The 14,666-nt window shown below is 43.1% G+C and overlaps 1 protein-coding gene across 9 annotated transcripts in view; it reads right to left on the bottom strand.

The window, feature by feature from the left end:
* unc13a (unc-13 homolog A (C. elegans)) overlaps positions 1 to 14,666 on the bottom strand; it is a 43,236-nt gene that overhangs the window by 21,773 nt on the left and 6,797 nt on the right. For 6 of the 9 annotated variants that reach the window (XM_019897237.1, XM_019897240.1, XM_019897238.1 and 3 more), the window contains exons 2-20: positions 14,304 to 14,333; positions 14,114 to 14,213; positions 11,744 to 11,861; positions 11,507 to 11,630; positions 11,329 to 11,399; positions 10,592 to 10,646; positions 10,030 to 10,059; positions 9,657 to 9,852; positions 7,702 to 7,821; positions 4,178 to 5,002; positions 3,633 to 3,726; positions 2,735 to 2,781; positions 2,574 to 2,652; positions 1,970 to 1,975; positions 1,800 to 1,874; positions 1,346 to 1,565; positions 568 to 795; positions 339 to 480; positions 9 to 178 (exon numbers count right to left, since the gene is read on the bottom strand). In XM_019897237.1, the coding sequence (XP_019752796.1) occupies positions 9 to 178; positions 339 to 480; positions 568 to 795; positions 1,346 to 1,565; positions 1,800 to 1,874; positions 1,970 to 1,975; positions 2,574 to 2,652; positions 2,735 to 2,781; positions 3,633 to 3,726; positions 4,178 to 5,002; positions 7,702 to 7,821; positions 9,657 to 9,852; positions 10,030 to 10,059; positions 10,592 to 10,646; positions 11,329 to 11,399; positions 11,507 to 11,630; positions 11,744 to 11,861; positions 14,114 to 14,213; positions 14,304 to 14,333 (2,730 nt within the window). The remainder of the gene's footprint in view (positions 1 to 8; positions 179 to 338; positions 481 to 567; positions 796 to 1,345; positions 1,566 to 1,799; positions 1,875 to 1,969; positions 1,976 to 2,573; positions 2,653 to 2,734; positions 2,782 to 3,632; positions 3,727 to 4,177; positions 5,003 to 7,701; positions 7,822 to 9,656; positions 9,853 to 10,029; positions 10,060 to 10,591; positions 10,647 to 11,328; positions 11,400 to 11,506; positions 11,631 to 11,743; positions 11,862 to 14,113; positions 14,214 to 14,303; positions 14,334 to 14,666) is intronic. The other 3 variants (XM_019897244.1, XM_019897245.1, XM_019897246.1) reach the window with 1 other exon arrangement.

Raw genomic sequence — 14,666 nt, 5'->3', positions numbered from 1 at the left:
AAACTAACCCAGGTTGTACCATACGTCCATCTCTCCACTCAGAGTGCGGACCTCGATGATGGTTTGCCCGAGGAAGTCGTCGGACTCCCGTTTGAACTTCTGCTTTACGCGGGACTTGATGTCATCATCCTCATCCCACACTCGCACCTTGATACGATCCGAGGAGTTGTGGCATTCACTACAGAGACACCACAGGAGTAACACTGAACATACAGTAAAGGATCCGGAAAACAGGCCCAACTTTTTCCACATTTTGTTTTAATACAGCCTTTTTCCAAACTGGATTAAAATAATTTTCTTCTTCAAAATTATACGCACAAAGTAGAACAAACACTCACAAATTGAAGGTTTCCTCCCAGACAGGATTGAGGTTGCCATAGATGGTTTTGGTCCTCTTTTTGGTCTTTCCCACCTGGACGGTGACGTAGGGATCACTGGAGCCGGTTTTATCCTTGGCTTGTAAACCTTGTGCACATAACACTGGGAAAAGGGAATTAAAAAAAAAACACACACAGACCAAGTCAGTGTATTTTGTGAGTGCAATGACCAATCTCGAGTCCCACTCACCCGTGATGCTGATCTTGGCCGACCATTTGGAGGTGCCGTCGAGCACGCTCTGTTTGATCTGCTTCATCTGGGTGCCGTGCGTGGCCTTGGGGACGGAGAAGACCTCTTGAATGAGTTCGAAGATCTCCGGTTTGTTCCTCTCACGGATCTTCATGCGATCTTTGAGGACCATGATGATGTTCTGAGTGCGGTCCTCTGCGCCATGTTTGGAGCTCTTCTCCGCCGCTCCTGGATGACAGTAAAAAGAATGAAATATTTAGCGAAAGGTGGATATCAACCTACTTAATCTAATGAAATTCAATACAAGAAAGCTAAGTGGGATGAAAATTCTGCCTGTACAAAGATAACTAGAACTCACATAAATATAATACTTATGAAATAACAGAAACACTTCATTCACTGTGTCACTCAAAGGTGAGCTGTATCAATCCATGATCGAATTTTTGATACAGCTCTTGCAAAAGATTTTATTCGGCTGCAACAGTAGGTATACCTAACATTATGACCGGTAAGTGCACGTCGCCATTACACTGTAGGAGTAAAAGTGAGCAAAAAGAGGAAACATAGGGATTGAAAGCATATTTCTGAGGAGGAGCAGTGGATGCCAACAAAAGATGAATAGCTTTTAATATCCTCTCAAGGAAGAAAAACAATGACATTTAAAAAGTCAATGTTATGAAATGGGTTAGAACAGACACTATGGCAGCATAATTCACAGGGGACTTTGTTGGTAGTTCTGAATATTTAATAACGGTGCCTGTGATTTATCATCTCTTACTTTGCAGACAATCGGCGTTGAGCAGATCCTGGCACTTCTCGTGACATTTGACGCCACACTCAGTGCAGCGCATGCCCTGGCGTGCGATACCCCAAAGCAGCCCCTCGCACTCGTAGCAGTAAGTGGGCGTGGTGGCGGTCCACACCTCGAAATTGTGCGGCGTGGTGCAGGAGATGGGATAGATGAGGGCCTGCAGGGTTTTCTTGTAGACATGACTCTTCTACAATAATATAGGAGACACATGGTCATGGCAGATTTAAGAGGAGCCTTTTTACCGGTTGTCAATGTCACCAAGGAATTGGCAATAATAATAGTGAAATGTACACTGGCTACGTTTAGCCTCAAGATATAAAATGATATGTATCGTTTTTGTTCCATATTTCCTACATGCAAAATTGCTTTGAAGTACAAACAAGAGGTTACTCTGTATTTCCATTTAATTGATAAGACTGACCAGCTCTTCATTATGCAAGGTGCTGGATGTCAGGGCTGAGGTGATGCCTGCCTTCCTGGAGTTCTGGACCAGTGACTGATTAACAGGAGAGAAAGTAGACAGGTAACCAAACTGTGATTATTGATCTAGTACTGCATTTAATTTATGAGAAAAACAGTTTTGTTACTCACCATAGCCTGTGGGATTTATATGATGGTGGGGACAAAAGGGGACAATAAGGACACAATTTAAAAAAATGAGTACATTAATATATTCCTGAACAAGATGGAATGTCGATGATACAACAGGATTGACTTCATGGTTACCTATAAACTTTATGTCACTTATGTGGCTTGTACCTACAGTATGCAACATTCCTTTTGTTTCTGGCTGTGGTTGCTACGTTTGTGACTCTTAGTATTATATAGTGTGATAATTATCTGTGCGTCCAACAACACAGCAGGTGTCCTTGGTTTTTGGCTTGGACATGACAGTCAGTTCTGTGTGGTTCCCTTGCAAACCTCCCTGTGTGGACGTTCACACAGGGAGCTTCCAAGTCACACCCACACTTGATGGGCAGACAGGCACTCTGTAACCCCAAATGTGTGTAAACAAGCAATTCAAAAGTCAGTTTACATGTCCACTTTTACGTGGTGCCTAAGTCAAGGAGGGAATGGAAAGGGCAGAAAGCCAAGACGCCACACTGCAGATGGAATACGATAAAGAAGAGCACAGCCTGTCTGCTGAAGCTGAGTAATTTATGGACAGTGGAGAATTTAAAGTGATTAAATCTACCAGATCTCTGACGAGAGGCATCGCTTTCCTCTTCCTGAGGTCTGGCATGCTGTCGATACTGTAAAGAGCACCGCCCATCCTGAAGAGAAAGCACGCGCATATATCAAGGATGAGAACTTACTCAGCTATAGATGTGATGCGTCATGGTAGCCAATACTTACCCCGCTGATAACAGCAAAGAGGCAATGCCGACACTCTCGCCTCGGGCCTGTGGAGAACACAAAAGGATGAACGTGGGGGAAAAAACAGGTGGTGCAGGACCTCGCCAGGTGCCATTAGAGCAATTGCTAAAAAAATAAGATTATCATGGCATGGCATAATTGGTATTTTCATATTGCAAAAAGCATGGATCCACCTAAAATACTGAATCAACTTTGGCAGCTTACAAAACTAAACTCACTCCAGTGCTGAGAGTTGATACTGTTGGTGTTGATATCATTCTCAACTGCTTTTGTACAGAAGTGAATGTGAACAGCAGCAATAGTCATTAGCATTGTCCTGTATATAGCAAATAAAAATGTATCAAAAAGTATGATAGTATCGCTTCTGTTTACACCAACTTTTGTATAGTACTCATACCATAATATTCTCTATTGTGTATATCGTGTTATAGAATCTATGATGATGTGTATTTTAGATTTATAGACTGCTGCCCCTCACCATCTTTCCTTGTATTGGTGTTTCAACATATCAATGAAGTGTTCAAGTCAAATTAAAAATAAATTATGCGGATTAACACACAACACCCACCTGAGAGTCTGCTCCAGCCAGAGGGAGGAATCAGAATGGACTACATGCAAATCGCTATGTGAGTGTGGCAAACCACTGAAAAGAAAGCAATGAAATGGCAAAACAAGCACGGGGTAAACAGAAACTACTGAATAAAACACAAGACAATATAATCCAAAGAAACATTGCAATGTTCCACAAAAGCTGGTAAAACAAACAAACAACAACAAAAAAAAACAATCATGCAGGAATAGATGCAGCAACTTATAAACGAATTCACGACTGTAACAATTCACATATTGCCAACACAAATATACAGTCAATGTGTACCTCTTGTAACTGCAGTCGTACTCTGCTGAACAATCGGAGCCAGTTGGCTTTGGCTCTGGCAGGACCGGGTTCCATGAGTTCCCTCTTTGGGAAGCTGGTGATGTGCAAGAAGATGCAATTAACTACGGATGTGCAATATCCCTTTGTGTAAATTCATCAATACCAATAAAACAGCTGCCAAAACGAATATATGAAGCCAGCGCCTTTCGATTACACAATGAATCCATATTCAAGCATAGCAAACGCATCAATGTGAGAAAAAAAAGTTGAGTTTTGTACTGTCCACTTTATTTTTGTTTTGTGATGTAATGGTTAACTTCTTAACCTCTGCTCTTCACACGTGCATGTTACCAAAAAAAAACATCACCATGTTTAAGAATAGAGTTTATGGTAGCTTGCGACAGTTTGCAGTTAGAATAAACAAATTCCCTACGAGAAAATTTGTTTTGATATGAGAACAACTTCAACTAGCGTCAGATTGTGTTCAGCTTTGGAGGTTTACTCATACTGAACTATACCTCCTCGTCTGCATAGAGAGAACTTGCCTGGGTACAGAAGGCTCCTCAGTTTTCTCCTCAGTGGGTGGGGGGATGCTCTCCCCAGCCGGAAGTAGTTCCGGTGGCGGGAGCTCCTCTAGAGGCACCTCGGACTTTGGCTCAGGTTCCTGGAACTTGGCATCAGATCCTGGAATCTGTGATGTAATGGTGGTGGTGGTGGGTGTGCTGTTGATGGGAGTGGCAGTGGTGGTAAATAAGTCTTGCTGGGCGGCTGCAAAGGGAACGTTGGCGGAGTCAGATGTGAAAGGGGGCAAAATGTCATCCTGTTTGAGAGGAGGGAGGACCGGGGTGGTACTTAAGGGTTGGAGCTGATCGGAAGGCTGCTGCTGATGTAAAGAGGTTTGCTTTTCCAGTGGAGGTCTGCTGGTGGACACGCTATCAGATGGGGGAGCTAGGGTGGCAACAGTGCTCGTAGGGATGTAAGGGGGCTCCTGCTCCTCACTAAGAGCGCCAGCCATTGGATAGATATCTTCGTCTTCCTCGTACGGCATCTCCTCCTCATCTTCATAGTTGTACGCTCCTTCCTCCTCGTACATCTCGCCCTCCTCGTCGCCATAGAGCGCTCGGTCTTCACCGCCGTCTTTGACATAGCTCCCCTCGTCACTGTAGACGCCCTGCTGGTCATCCCCATCCCAGCCAGGGAAGTCCTCCTTGCCGTAACTAATAGACGAGTGGCAGGAGTGGTACGAGTCGTTTTCGTCGTAGAACTCTGAGCCGCGCAAGCTCTCGCCATCTTCAGGAATGAACTCCTCGCTGAGCTGGGAACTGCCTGGGCTTAGCTCGCCCGACGAAGCATAGCGGCTGTCTGTTGGACTGAGGGAGAAAAGTGGGAAAACACAAACCTAGCTGTGATATCAACGCATCCATTGAAGAGCAGAAGCAGTATCCAGGACTAGCAGGGCTTGACGTGTTGGTTAGTGGGACATTTAAGGGAGTCGTGTTGAGGTTGAGACTACAGAGGGACACGGCTAGCTACTTGTGGGAGAGGAGTGACTTTCAACCAACCAGCAAGCTTGAGAGTGGATGTTGGAGGTGGGAGTTGTTAAGACTTGTGATGCATCTACGGCCTTGTTCATATTGCAGGATAATCCTATTTCTTAACCAAAATCCAATCCTGCTGCTGCACTAATGTCATTTGTAAGTGATCAAAATGGAGTCGTTGCATCCACAGTGCTCTCAACTCAATTCAACTGTATTTATAGAGCACTTTCAAACAGCCATCGCTGCATACAAAATGCTGTACATGGAGCAACTAACATATATACAACAATAAAGCTATAAATCTGGACTGAGCGATCATAGAACTAGCATAGGTTGCAGCGCCATGTAGCCACATGTCTACTATGCAAATTAATACAGTGTAGCTCAAACTCTGGCTAGAAAACATCTCTCATTCGTAGGTGGTTTTTCTTCTTTGGTATTATTTTCATAAAGAAATGGGTATTTGTGGCGGCGTGGGAGTGAAAACAGCAGACTTGATTCCCGGCCAATCCAAGCTCCTCCCCTCATTTACATGGTCGAAGCATAACAGACTCACTGTGGTCTATGAAGGCGATTGTTGCACGCAAATTACGTTTATAAATTTCTGCGAGAGGATCTCCACTTGCTGGCCTCTGCGAAGTGGGCGCTTGGAGTCTGCCTTCCACCCCTAATCGTGCATCTGTTTGTGACAACCCCGTGTTAGACCACCTGTGCCACAAATTAGACCGCCTAGCCCACTATCTATCAACAAATTGTCATTTGGATGTGTAATAGAAAATGCCAACAGTCTGCCAAAATGCCCAACGAGGCGCAGCGTGGTCCTCCAATTTCCCAAGTACAGTAAACCAGACTTGCCCCGGCACAAAAATGAATATTTTTACAATGAGTACATGTTCCCCTCTTTCCGAAAATAGGGACCATCATGTTTCATTATATCCTTTGGCAGTACGTAAAAAGGAATCAAGTGAGCAAAGCAGTGCAGAATTAAAAAAAAAAAAAAAAAAAAACAGCTAGGCAAAACCAACTTTCAGCTGAGTGGAAGCAGTAGAAAACATAAAACAGCTCGATTGGGCAAAGAGCCTAACTTTGTTGTCATGATACTGTTTTCCAACCACCTACAGTAATAATGACCGGAAAAAGGGATTCAAAATATTTTTTTCCCCTCAGTCTTTGTGACATTGGTCAAAGACAGTTGGTGGGTTGAGTTTGTTCCATCACCTGTTTTCTTAGCAGGGTTATTATAATGAAACATAGGATTTGCATTGTATTTGCAATTTAATCCAGAGGACACACACGATATCGGTTAAAAACCCTACGCTCTCAAATTTTGCAGCCATTGAGCGGAGGTGGCAAGTCCCAAGTCTTGGAGAGGTCTGACACAAACACGTGCTTTGATGCATGGACGCACACACGTGCCTTATTCTATTGCCTGTATTGATTCTTGTAATGTTGGTCCAATGATATACTTTGGAGGTTGCACTGAAGAGAGGGGTAGTGCTTGGGTTTTTAGTGTGAGCGTGCATGAATGGACAAATCAACATGGACCTGTGCTCCCTTTTTTTTTTTTTAAGTTGCACAATTGCTCACTCGTGGCAAATGCTTAACGTGTGACTGACTGAATCAATTGCATGGAAAATAGGGTTACAGTCAAACCTCGGTTTTCGTCCATAATCCGTTCCAGAAGGCTGTTCGAAAACCAAAATTGTTCGAAAACCGAAACCACGCTCTTTTTAAAATAAAAATGTTTACTGAATACGTCTGCTCACAACGGAAAGCAACACGAGGAAGCGTCACTTCCTCGTTGTGAGGAAGGCGAGAGGAGTCAAATGGTGCATTCAAGTGCGCTCAGTTCGTTCGAAAACCGAAATTTGTTCGTCATCCGAGGCAGAAAAAAACTCGAAATTTTTGGTCGAAAACCGAATTGGTTGAGAACCGAGGTGTTCGAAAACCGAGGTTTGACTGTATTTCTGTTTGATAAACACAAGGTGTTAGGTTAATCCGACTATGGATTGGCATAATAATTGATCATTTGGAATTCTCACAATGGGGTAGAACTGATTGCGCGAACCATTGATGATAAAATTGTCCATTTCTTCTGCAAGTTATTGATTGGTTTCTTAGAATATTGATGAGGTAATTTTAAGTGCCATCCATGCCATACTGACAGGATTTGGTTTGACGCCCAGTCAGCCTTTATTGACTTAAATTCTACAAGTACAATTTTGAATTCTTTAACAGTGTCGTTATTCTAAACACAATTTAGTAAAATTAGCAGCCCACCCAGGTACTACACTGCACCACATTATGGCGAATAGCCAAGTGATTTGAAGATACAGTAGATGCAGGACCAGCATTATTCATGATTTTTTTTCTTGTATACATATACAGAGAGATAGGGTAAAAGAGCGCATGCATGCAAGCACAGTGAGCGAGGAGGACGGGACAAGTCCACCACTGACGACACAGCGAGACTGAGTCACAGGCTGGAGCAGGAGGAAGAGGAGGAGCTCAGAGGAGGTACAGAGACCCACCTATCGGACAGCGAATGCCTACTGTCTAGAGAATACTGACGACTGGTGCGCCGGCTCGAGCCTGAGCCTGAGTCGATATCGCTGCGCCCGTTGGTGGCCAAATCTAAACTATCATAGGGTCTGGTAAGAGGAGCAGGGAAAGGGGAGTGGGGAGAGGTGGGAGAGGAGCATCAGTAGAGCTCAATTTAGGCAAGGAAACCACATCGGATTCATTAAAAAGGCTCCTCACTCACTCACTCACTCACTGACTCACTCACTCACTCACTCACTCACTCACTCACTCACTCACACACACACAAAAGACAACCACACGTTCATACGCAACCTGTATACAAGAGCAGTGCGCCGCGCCCCAGCGTACTTGTATACACTGAAGCCAGGCTTATTCTCTGAGGGAGGAAGAGCACAGTGGGGAAAGCATGTAGAACAACGTGGAACAAAACATGGCCGCCCGACCCAAGTTGTTTTAGGGGGAGGGGGTGGTGTTACAATCTGAGACTTCAAAGTGACGTATTCATAAAAGAATATTCTGCTGTTTTTTTTTTTTTGTTGTGATTTTAGACATTAACAGCATGGCATGTTCGTCCTGTTTTCCAACAAAGCACACATTCATCGGACATTATATTAGATACCCAAAGACAGCCTACTGTTGCTGTATGAAATAGTCTCGTTCGAGATGGAGAGCCATTCATTGAACGTGTTTGAAATGTTTTTGTAGTTTGCACTGTATCAAATGTAATGTAGCAAAATTAGGCAACCAAATTACAGTGGTGCGGTGAGAGGCGGGTTTAATTCATTAAACTAGCACAAGGGTGCCCAACCAGTCGATCACGGTCGACCGGTACTGCGTGGACTCGTCTCGTGTCGATCGCAAGAGGTGTAAAGATTTGTGTGGGTTAATATTCTATATTTTTGTGTTAGTGTACACTGCACCCTAAGCAGCTTTACTTTCACAAAAAAGTATTAAAAAACTTTAAAAAGCAAGTCACCTTTAACCTATGGTGGTGCATGACCTGCATCATCGGAATTTGTGAGCGGTGAGCAGCCTGTAATTGCAGCTTGTGATCAGAGCTGTTGCGATATTTTTAAAAAAAATATTTTTATTCTCATTCAAAGTTTGTTTCATCTGCAATTCACCAATGACACTGGCAAAGAATGGGAATCTAGAGTGCCGGGAGAAGCATTTTAAATCGGCACACATGAGCTACGACAGTGGTGTTCATGCACTTAATACGCTGTAAAGGTGTCAGGTCTCTACTAAGGGAGGCAGTGATTTCCTTTTCACAAACTCACAAATTATTGTATCTACTTTATTTTTCTGTTTTGTTCATTTTAGATATGCATCGATGCGTGCGTGTGTGTATATGCTAGCACTTGCGGTACCGGCTCGATTGCGGGAGGTTGGCTATTTGAAAAGTAGACCTTTGGTCGAAAAACGTTGGGCACCACTGCATTAGCACATTCGTAACTTAGCACAGCCGTAACTAAAATCATCCATCCCCATGCAGTCTGCTTGCAGTGGGGCCACTGAGGCACTAGATCCAGCAGATGGAGCGGTGATGGGAAAACAAAACACTGCAGGACCGCAGCGAAAGAGTTTCGCCTGCAGTTTTCAATCAAATGAATGTGCACGACATTGAGGATTGTTTGGCCTTGGCGGTGGACTGTGCTCTATTGAGTGGTAGTCTAGAATAGACAATAATGGAATGTCTCCATGGTCTGTGCAAGAAGTACATGGAAATTAAAAGTGCTTCATCTTGTATGGTGCATTTACAAATACAATCGTGGCTATAGACCTTGCATTAGATCTCATTAGACTGTGTGGGTGTATCTAATGAGAAGATTCTCTTTGTGAATTAGCTTTGCCGATAATCTCCATGGCAACCTGCAGGCTGCACGGAAGTCACTCGGTTTAATTCGAGCAAACGGCGGTGATGATGACAGTGATGCGCTACCTCATGTCCCCGCGGTCATAGTCCATGTCGGGGATGTCGTCATCATACGGGTGTCTGTAGTGCTGCTGCCTTATGGGATATTGGTGCATGGAGGCATTGGGCTGAGATGTGGTATAAAAGGGAGGCGGGATGCTGTTACTCGTCTCGCTGCGGTAGTCGCTGTCCCTGTCGTCCACGGCACTGTCCGGGTCGTCATCTGTTCACACAAACACAACATATAGACATTTGTGGACAGGAAAAACCGCAAAGGTCTTTTGAGCAGTTGTAGAGGAGCAAAGGGCTACTGGGGAAATTGCACAATGAGATCATTATTTCCAGCTCAGACGGGGACAGTCAATACAGATTTATGAGCATAGATGCATCAAAGACTTACTTTGCTGATCTCCCCACAGACTCCAATTACCTGCAAAAGAGATAAAGGGATGCAAAAAGCACATCGGGATCAGAAACAAAGTACGTGAGCAGTCCAGAAATATAAAACAGGAAGGCTATTGCAGAGGGTTGAAGACTCTTGGGCTTGCCCCCAACTTAACCTTTGCAGGGACAGCGGTTAGTTACTACAGTGGACGGCTTATCATGTTATCAGGTTACAGGGTTCATGAAAGGGTTCAGAAGTAGTTTCAAGTTGATTTCATGCTCCATGTTTGTGCCATCTTCATTTTTCATGACAGTGTGACAACTGAATGATAAAGACATCTACACATGGGACTACACACTTCATTGTCAATTCACACCGGGCGGTCGCACTATGTCTTCTCTCAGTTTATCATCCGCCTCCCTTAAGCCTTATTACCATTTCCTACCCAATTTCAACCTCTTGTCTAGTTGCTAAATGAGCCTGGGAGGAGGGAGTGCAGCGGCATAAAAACGAGACATCATGACATGCCATGAGAGGCGTTTGATGCAGAGCAAGTGGATGGTAGATTTACACTTACAGCACTGTGTGGACGGTGCCTGGAGAGGCCTCTCTTGTTCCTCTTGATAGGCATACTTAGAATGTAAATCCAAAAACAAAAAAAAAAGCAAAAGATAGATAATAGAGTTATACTCAAAACTTAACAAATACTCATTATGTGCATGAATGTTACATGAATTTTGGGGTTTCAATTATTTATTTGACCTGTTATTGCAGGGTGGAATGATAGATTTTCTGTACTGTACACGGGTTCACAATAACACTCAAATGCTAACATATAACCTGCAGAGATTTATAAAAATAAAGGATCGCATTGCTAAATCACTCTTGATAATAATTGTGAGAAATCATTACCATGTTAATTATCAATAACATAATTTAAGGTACCGGTAATCTTAGCAAATGTGTTACTTCAGAAGTGTCTATCAAACTGGTGGCGTTTTCTTTCAGTCCCCAAAGAGGAGATCTGCGTTTCAAAAAGTTTGGCAATCTGATCTGACTGGACCCTGAGTAAATGCCATGACATACCTGGTGCATCATTAGTGTTCTGGCTTTTAATCATTTTGCAGAAGAATGGTTTAAGAACTAATAAGCACTGAAACCACATTTAGTTCTGTGATCCAGTGAGATTTTTTTTTTTTAAAACATTGAGTAGCAGCTTTTATGCAAATGTTCTCCCTTCGGAGATTCACCCATATAAGAAATGGACAGGCAGAGAAAAATAGATACAGTGCAGACACACAGTGAAGTTCTTACATCTTGGTCTCTCATGGCATTGAGTTGTTCAAGTTTCTTGGCCCAGTATCGTGCCTCATCTTCTGGAATGTCTGCAGTGAATGTAACATTGGCAAGGGTACTCTTGATTTGATCTTAATGATAAATGATTCTCAAACAATTTCTAATGAAGACCTAAGTTGACAACATCAAGTCAAACCTAGTGGCAGTTCGAAGCGTGTGTCCAGCAGCAACCTGTGAAAGGTTGGATCTTTGGTGCCACAGATTTCATTCTCGGCCATGATCACATTGGAGTCCAGTGTTAACCACTGACCCGGACCCTCCTGGGAATTAAAGACGAGCAATGCAAAACACAAATTATCAATCAGTGGAGATAATGTGTCAGTTTGTCCTGCGTAATATTATGTGAGGATGTAAATTATTATATGCCACATACCTCATTGGATTGCCGGATGCTACTCAGTGGGATCCATAAGGTACCCACCATGGTGTCCCAGATCAGGCCTTTATTCCACACCTCCACTGTTAGGCCGAGGTCCAGTCGATTTATCTCGCTATGAGTCAGGGACAGGAGGTTGGAGAAGGGTGAAAAAGGACAGATCATAAAATCGATGAAAAAAAAATAAATAAATTTTAGATTTGAGATGTATGTATGTATGTATGTATGTATGCCCCTTGTGGTTCTGAGTTTATTTTTTAATTTGTCACACAATTCAGCCTAAGTGCCTGCTCTTTAACGCTGTTGATGGATAAACACTGATTGAATCTGCTGACGGAGATCATGCGTTGGAAAAAGACATGCTGCTTGTCAAGTAGCCTGCCAGCGTATATACAGGATACAAAAGTGCAAGCACGCACTATGCAGTTTCTTCATGACTAACTACAGTGAATTATGTGGCTCGCTTCCATCTTACAGACAGCAAAGACAAAATTGTTAATACAAATATGCCTCATGTGGTGAGTAATATACTGTACAGGCAGTGGCGGTTAGCTCAAAGACATGGTAAAACACAGATGTCAAAGTCAAGGCCCCAAAATAATACAACCAGGTAAGCAGATATTTGGAATTGCCCCCCAAAAACCCAAACAAAACAAAACCAACCAACCAAAAAAAAAAAAAAAAAAAAAAACATCTCCCTTAATATCTCTCATCAACAAGCAGGCAAGCCTCTCTAGGCTCAGGCACACAGTCTTAACTGATTCAAATCCGAATAATAGCCGCAGCCTTGATATGAAAATTCATCTCCGTTTCCTTGGAAGCCGAGAATATAATCTAGCAAATGGCAGCATGTTGTGCCGCCTCATAAAAGGAGGAAAAATGATGAAAGGAAATGAGCGGGAGATGGTGAGGCAAAGGACACAGTCAGGTATTTACAGAGAAAGAGCTCATTAGCTGTGCTGTAATTTTCATTTACTCAAACTCCTCGGATGTGCCAACTGTTTGGGGATTTGGAATTTTCTAAATCCATACCCCGCTTTTTATATTTACTGGAGTTACAGCACACAAGGACGAGACAACAAGGAGAACCATTCAATGAAAACGGGGGAGGCCAGAAGAGGAGTTAGGTGCTCTCTCATATGTGTTCCAGTTAAGCGGTGAGCAGCAGAGCCTTAAGGGAGAACTGACTGATTCCAAAATAAAGTGCCTTACAAAAATGCAGCAGAGATTACATTTTAGAATCTTAAAATGTTGCCTGAAACATTGCCTGTACAGTTAATAAAGGTTTGTGCTACTGAATTAAATGAATACAGGGCCGCCGCACACTGCGTGACGGTTTCGAATTCGACTGGGATCCGACCACCAACACTTGGCCACTCTACACCACACGTTGGGCGATTTAGTGTAAGGAACGACCCATACAAACAATTAAAAAAAATAATTATAAATATATAACTGACTTTCATCAAGCTATCTGGAGTCACTGTAGCGCAGTGCTAAGCAGACATCGTTGGCTATAACTCCAAAGTGATCCTTCAGTTATCATGTCATGCTCATAACTTGGAGTTTTTTCCACAGCTCTTTTCGCCATGTTGATGAGTCACGACTGGCTAAATCACAAAAGGAGCAACTGCCCAGCAAGACAAAACGCCTCCCACCCACTCGTCTCATTCTTCCAGTCATTACTCAAAAGCTTCTGAACACGCAGGAGCAGCTGAGCACAAAGAAACGACAAAAGTTGCCCTAAGACTGATGCTATATTGCGGAACCTCTTGTTGTGAGATTGAAAGGATTGAAAATTTTTGGGGGCGGGTAGAGGAGTCCATTTGAAGGCTTTATTTGAAAGAATTCCCCAGCACTTGTATTGCAGCTCATCAGATTGTGCTGGTAACCCTAATAAAGAGTCCATTGAGTGTATAAAAATATAGGTAAGATGATTTTTAAAAAGCTGAGGAAGTCAAAGGGGGCAGATGACAAATAAGTTAAAATGCCACAGCTGAGCCTGCCCACTGAGGCCTGCAGGGTGACATTTGTGTTCATGTGATCTATAGCACCCTCACTTAATCTTGTTAACAGTTGCCTATATCTGCCATTTGGTGTTAAAGCTCTCTATATTTTACAACTTCCATATCTAACACCAAAGAAAACGCGGAAGTGTATGAACTAAAAAGCCACTGAATAAAATGCTGACACCTATGTGATTGATCCTGATATGAAACCAGCCCCAAAATAAATTGCTCCATGTCCCCACATGACACAAACATGTGGCTCAGTAAACCGCATGCAGGTGGCAAGATTATGTTCCGCAAGAAGAGAGGATAAACTGCAATAACGATAAAGCTTTTCAAAAAAGAGAGAGTGACTCACAACATGAAGTCCTGCTCCCAGCACGGCTGACTGCCGCGCACGGCGATGGTGGTGCTCTTGACATTCTGCACCTTTAGCGTCACGTAAGTGTTGAATTTTTCTGCAGGATGCGCAACAATGTTACAGATAAATATCCGAAATTCATACAATTGCGGCAAACCAGCTGAAGTCCTGTGAGGAAAAATCTTACCTTGGGGTCCATCGAGCTTGGCTTTTTTCACTGCAAAGACACAAAAAACAAACATCAAACAGTGCGCATGTGCAAATAATAAATATTGTCTTTGGATTCATCTAGAATGCAATGTACTTCAGCTTCCAGTGCCCCAAAAGTGGTACAGTTTGGAGCGCAACATTTTTCTGGAAAAAAAATGCCTCAAAGGTCAAACATACTTCAACCAATCTTGTGGGAGGACAGCTTATTGAGCATCTAAAACAGTCGGGTCCAATACAATGTGTCGATCGTGATCGACACATTGTACCCCGCAGAATGGACCATAGCGAGGGGTGCAGGGGGACATGGGTAAAAAAAAAATAAAAAAAAATACCGATATAT

The sequence above is a fragment of the Hippocampus comes genome, unplaced genomic scaffold (assembly GCF_001891065.2).
Source record: "Hippocampus comes isolate QL1 unplaced genomic scaffold, H_comes_QL1_v1.1 scaffold22, whole genome shotgun sequence".
Classification (NCBI taxonomy): Eukaryota; Metazoa; Chordata; class Actinopteri; order Syngnathiformes; family Syngnathidae; genus Hippocampus; species Hippocampus comes.
The sequence above is the reverse complement of the archived record's forward strand: the minus strand, read 5'-3'. Positions and strand labels throughout refer to the sequence as shown.